Here is a 5,797-nt window from a genome sequence, read left to right on the forward strand (position 1 = left end):
GAAGCATTTATCAAACACAAGTTCTGTAACTGGCTATCTACTGAAAGCTCAGGCTCCAGCAAGCTGAGCTTCCATCAACTGCACTGTTTGCTTTCCCTCTGTACATATGTGCACTCTTTCTGTACATATGACCTTTATTTCTCTCAGACATCCCATCTTTGGGGGGGGGGGGAGAAAGTATGACAGAAGTGTAACTAATTATGCAAATGTAATATACACAGTATTCAGCACAGAAATTGTTTCCTTCCTAACCCTGATTACATTTTTCCAAAGCCATCTCTAACAAGAGCTCGTGCTTCTGCACTAGAAGTTGTGCTTTCCCTTTCCTCTAAAGAGAATATACAAACCCTTCCTTGCCTGCTGTTCCACTCCACACACACCCATTCCATTAACACTCTCTCATCCTGCTTTAGTCTTAAACTTATCCTCCTGTGTGCAGCCTAACCACCAGGCAGCATGGAAGGTTCACCCCCACCCTTTGATAAGGAACTACAGCTAACTTCTTGTACTTACAACCTATCATTTATGAGTAATTGGGAACAACATGGAACTTGGTTTGCATGCTCCACCCACCAAATCCAGGAACTGGAACTTCTACTTGAAAGTTTTTGGAGCAGCAGCAAAAGAAAGGTCAGTCCACTGAAGTAGGATTAGTGAGACCCAGGTTCAAAGCCATGACTGCTGGATGACCTCAGGCCAATCACACTCATTCACCATATAAGCAACCCCAGAGGGTTGCTGTGAGTTCAAGATGGAGGGGAGAGCCATTTGTCACCTGGACTCTTTGGAGGAACAGCAAAATAAAAATATTATAACTAGAGCAGTTTAAGTTGTTCCTTTCTATGCCATAACCCAATGTTTCTGGAAGCTTCACATATGGCAACTACTTCATAAAAAAGCTACTTCAGTCAAGCACATGATAGTTGTAACACGCATAGAAACCATCCCTGGCAGAAGGCAGAGTCTGATAAAGCAACAATGAGGGGGGAGGTTATCCAGAAGAGATTTGTCTGTGAAGTGGGCTAGGAAGACATTGTTCCGTGTACTGAAGTGTCCACAGCAATGTGCCAGACAGCCAAGACCAAAAGAAAAGAGAACTTGCTAAATAAACGAAGAAGGGGGTGAGGGAGCAAGGCACAGGTAGAACTAGCAGACAGCATTTGTAGAGTGAAATCTGTAGTGTCCCCAGTACATCCATTGTTTCACAGCACGTTTGTGCACTAGCTCTGCCTTTACTACTAGTAATTTCACAAGAAGGTAAGACCCACGATCAGTTTCAAGATTTTATTTTGTCAGAAGGGGAAGCTGATGATTCCAAATCTGTTAAACCCTATCTAAGATTTACAGACAAAAATGCGCCAAATCAAACAAAAATCTCCTCTAAGGAAAGGAGCAGGGAGGAAGATGTAGGGGCAGAGACATCGCTATGAAAGAACCACATACTTGGTCCCAGTTCTAGCACAACTTTGGGACTCAAAAGCAGCCCACTGAGCCGGACTGCTGAGCTGGAACATGCCTGCCTGGTAAGCAGAGATTTTGGACCCTGCAAACCTCCTGCTTTTTCCACCACCAGGTCACTGGGGTTTTGCTGGGGCTGCTCAGGTACCATGAAAAAAAGGAATCTAATCAAGGCAATAATAAATACTGACAGGCCAGGCACACAATTTCAAAGGCAGAACAGATACATAAGGCATTCACTGCTCTTGAGCATTTGTCCATTGCAAGCTCTTTGTTCAGATCAGATGAGGAACTGCTGAGCTAGGCCAATCCATCTTCCAGCCCTGAAATCCAGAGGTTGCCCCCAGGGACTTCAGTGCTTTGCAACAAATTGGGGTGTGAGAGAACTAACAAGGAGATGACGGTGGCACTACTACTAAGCCTATTCCCCCTAGCTGGAAGCAAATGCTTCCCTGGCCTTGGGGAGCCTGTTAAGTGTAGCAGCCTGAACCCTGCTTAAGACCTTGGAGAATTCAGCATCAGCAGGATTATGGTCTGGTCAGAAGATGTAAAACAGAAGGGAGGGGAATATGTGTATGGATGGGATAGGAGCACATATAAAAAGTGTAACAAGGTCCGGGGGCCCCTCCTTGGGGGATGTATGTTACACACACATTAAGGCATCATGGTTACAGAAACCATCACAAATGGGAAGCCAGCCCGTGCTCCCCCTCCCCACCGAGGGAAGGGGGAAGGCAGGCTGTGGACATGATTGAGCCTGGAAACAATTGGGAAAGCAGGCAGTTGCCAACTCTGCATGGAATCATGATTCCTCAAGTACTTCACCTCTTGCCCAGAGACAGGAATGCCTCCAAATCCTCTCTCTCCCCAACAAGCAGGAGCATTGCTTTCCTTTTAGAACCTGCCTGAAGTATATTCCAGTGGGTTAAAAGCAGCAGTGAAATAAGCCCAGGAGGAGGCCATGAAGCACGCCTGCCTCTGTGCTCAGGGACAGACAGGGTAGGTTTGGTCAATTTCTTTCAGTGATTCTCAGAGGGAACATGGGGCATTGAGCCAAGAAGTCTTCCTGGTGAGCTAAAAGGGGAAGGGGAAGGGTATCCAATGCCAGCACTTTGGTACAGGGTGGGGTTTCTACTGTAGCCACTGTCTGAGCAATTCTTGGGATTTGGCATTAGAAGGACTAATCCTTCCACTCCTTCTTGATGGTCAGGTTCCACTCCCAGGACAGATGGTCTGTCTTGTCATCATCTGTAAATTTCGATTTGATGTTGTAGCTGCCCCGGGCCAGCATACCCTTGGGGGCTTCCTCCATAGGGGTTAAGAACTCATACTCTTCAGCACGTGGCCCGTAACTCCCAACCATGTAATCAGTCTTGTCAACTGGAAGGAGACAAAAGTAGTGACAACTTGTGAACTGCCAAGAACAAAGACTTTTGAAACAAATCAATACATCTCCACCCAGAGCAATATTATTTTGTTTAAGTTTTATTTATAAGTTTATACAATAAAATAAAATCATATTCAAAATTACATAACTTTTCGAGTCTATTTTTTTCACTCTTTCTCTATCCACTCATACAGTCCTGACCATCTTTTTTCATAGATACTTTCGTTTCCCCCCCCCTAGTATTACATTTAACTTATCAATTTCTGCTACTTCCAGTAATTTATATATTATTTCTTCCTTCTGAGGTATTTTATCCGATTTCCAATATTTGGCCCAAAGGATTCTTGCTGCCATCAATATATACATCAACACATAAACCTCTTTTTTGTCAAACTCCTTTGGGACCATGTTTAGCAGGTAGATTTCAGGACTAAGTGGTAGCTCCACCCGACCCAGAGCAACATTAGAGCCTCCTTAAACAGTCAACCCCAATCAGCTTGCTGTTCTGCCTTCTCTGCAGCTGGTATTCAAACAGAAATTATGCTTTCACCACACTAGGTAGCCCCAACTTCTGTTTTTATCTGTGAAATCTGGCTTCAGTCAGATAAACCCTCCTTTGCAAAGAGACTTTGCCAAGGGGCGGCACTTCATTGCCCGAAAGCAGCAGAAGAGATAGAGATGTACAATACAAGGCAGCTTCCTTCCTTTTCAGGCACTCACTTTTTACTCCTTTTCTGAATGTGTGCTGAATGTACTTCAAACCTGAAACGATCTCCTTGTTCACCTAAAACAGACAAAAGAGGTCAGCCAATACGAACTTAACTGACAAGCACCCTTTCTGCAGCCACTTCATAAGACTTACCAGAAAGGAGATCTTTATCCGGTACTCCACACCCTCCTTTAGCACAAATGACTGCTTCTTGAAACTCTCCAAGTCACCTGGACAGCATGAAGGCAGGAATGAGTGAAACTGTCCCCAGTGAGCAGGACAGTCCCTTTAATGCCAGTTTGATCTCTATTAATCAGACAACGTCTACTTCCAATAGTAGTCTGAAGGCTTGGATACTATTGCACCAAGGCCACAGAAAACATGAAAATGGAGCTTTAAATTCTAGTCTCAGCACCACAGCTGACATCATTACCCACACAACAAATCTTTCCAGCCCCATGACAACCAAGAGCAACACCATGATGGTCAGCACTATCTGAGTTTTTTCAACATGGAAGCCTGCTAGAGGGGCAGGTATGCAGGCTCAAATTGAAATGGGTGGACAGGAGCAGTGAAACAACCGTCACAGGGAAGAATCCCGGCCCCGTAAGTGGCTTGTACACAACCTTGCTCCATATGAAACAAGATGAGCCTTAAACTATATTAACAGGAGCTTTGCTGAGGCGGAATCTCTTCAGAAGCCTAGATCTGACGAATGCTCCTCCCATCTCAGGACCCAGCAAGGGGAAGAATAGCTATCTAATCTTAGCTGTTCCCAGGCAAGCATGGGTACAAAATACTGAGGGTAGAGACTTTTCTGTGGAAGCAGCCTACACTGCCTTCACAGGACAGATCTCCATTCTGACACAACCCACTCACCTTTGAGATCCAGCTCCAACGGGCCAGGGGCACTGGCACAAACCAGAGTCAGTTTTGTTACCACCACGTTTGGAGCACTGGGGTCTAAAACGGAAGAGGAGGGAAAAGCACTTAGAAGGTATGCAGACCACGTCCTCTGTGCACGCCACTGATCACTGCAGATACAAGCAGCTTCTTCAATCACTACAGGGCCTCTTTGCGATATGCTACACCTGAAATGCTAGGAATCCTCTACTTTCATCTTAAGGATTTCTACCTTACAGAAATGGATTGTGGAGAAGCATGAAGTGATCTCAAAATCAACAGGGAGGAAATTCATCCAGTGACCAAGTCATAGCCTTTCAGGCCTTTTATATCTTTTATGATCTCCTTAGCTACCATTCTGTCCTCCTGACCAGTGCCAGTCCTTCCGTTTCAGGTTCTTCCACAAAGACAAACCTCACACTAAGATTACTTTTGCCTTAATTCTAGTTGCAAACCTGTTCATACGTACCACTTACTCAAATACACATAAGTGTATTGGTAGGCTAAGCTCTCTCAGACGGTCTTTGTTATGCCAGAACCACCTGCATGTCTTCAAGATCCTAATGCCCAGCTTTGACCAGCTAGATTGCTCACCCACACCTAGATGGGAAAGGACGGCCTGCCTTAAAGAGACACCGGGTAATCTGAAGGGAGGGAACCAATCTAAACAGTCATGCACTTTTACAAAAAAGCAGATACACCCTGTGGGAACTCACCAGCAGCAATGGCTACATTTCCAAGCAGGGCCTCTTTGTACTTGCGCAAACTCTCATCATCTTTGTCTAGTTCTTGGATCTCCTGGATGCTCTTCTGGGCAGGGGGCTTGTAATTGACAGAGTGCTCATCCTCCTCATTTTCAGCTGCAATTTGGGCCAGCTGCTCAGGGGTGGGTTCTTGTTCAGCCATCTCTGCAAGTTCAACCTATGTCTAGATGAAACACAAGAACACGAATCATCACCTACAAGCACTACCAGGAGAAGCTTCCTTACTCAAAGATGAAGAAAGGTCTCAAGATACTGTTCTTTAGTTTTAAGAAGTCAGCTTGGAAAAGGGTTCTTTCATGGGAAGACAGCAAAAACTATGTTCCATGATCAAACACTCCCATCCTTTGCCTGCTGCTGCTGGAACAAAGTTTTCTTTTGCTGGCTAAGTCAGGGTAGGTTTGGTCTCCTGGTCTCCTATCAAAGACAATGCCCGCTGCTCCCAGTTCTGGTCTCTACTGGGAGATAACTCTACACAGCCAATCACCCTGCTTCAAAGAAGAAGATGCTGTAAGGTCGCCTCCATGCTTGAGAGGAGACAGTTGGAGCGTTCCACAATTAAGGATACATCAGCCCATC

The 5,797-nt window shown here is 45.3% G+C and overlaps 1 protein-coding gene across 1 annotated transcript; it reads right to left on the reverse strand.

The window, feature by feature from the left end:
• Positions 1-1,270: 1,270 nt before the first annotated feature.
• On the reverse strand, positions 1,271-5,379 carry ARHGDIA (Rho GDP dissociation inhibitor (GDI) alpha). Its single transcript, XM_015426554.1, has 5 exons — positions 5,174-5,379; positions 4,434-4,517; positions 3,708-3,784; positions 3,566-3,629; positions 1,271-2,838 (listed from the first exon to the last, which is right to left on the reverse strand). The coding sequence occupies exons 1-5, from the start codon at positions 5,361-5,363 to the stop codon at positions 2,639-2,641; spliced, it is 615 nt and encodes a 204-aa protein (XP_015282040.1). The 5' UTR covers positions 5,364-5,379; the 3' UTR covers positions 1,271-2,638.
• Positions 5,380-5,797: the final 418 nt, after the last annotated feature.

This window comes from Gekko japonicus, unplaced genomic scaffold (assembly GCF_001447785.1).
Source record: "Gekko japonicus isolate JY-2015 unplaced genomic scaffold, Gekko_japonicus_V1.1 scaffold1430, whole genome shotgun sequence".
NCBI lineage: Eukaryota > Metazoa > Chordata > Lepidosauria > Squamata > Gekkonidae > Gekko > Gekko japonicus.

What these genes read in the sequence shown, in the direction of transcription:
- ARHGDIA (XM_015426554.1), bottom strand. Translation starts at nt 5,363, where the DNA reads ATGGCTGAACAAGAACCCACCCCTGAGCAGCTGGCCCAAATTGCAGCT. An exon ending in GTTGGAGCTGGATCTCAAAG is followed by an intron (nt 3,785 to 4,433) that starts GTGAGTGGGTTG and finishes CATGCTGTCCAG; the next exon opens with GTGACTTGGAGAGTTTCAAG. An exon ending in ATTCAGAAAAGGAGTAAAAA is followed by an intron (nt 2,839 to 3,565) that starts GTGAGTGCCTGA and finishes GTCTCCTTCCAG; the next exon opens with TTGACAAGACTGATTACATG.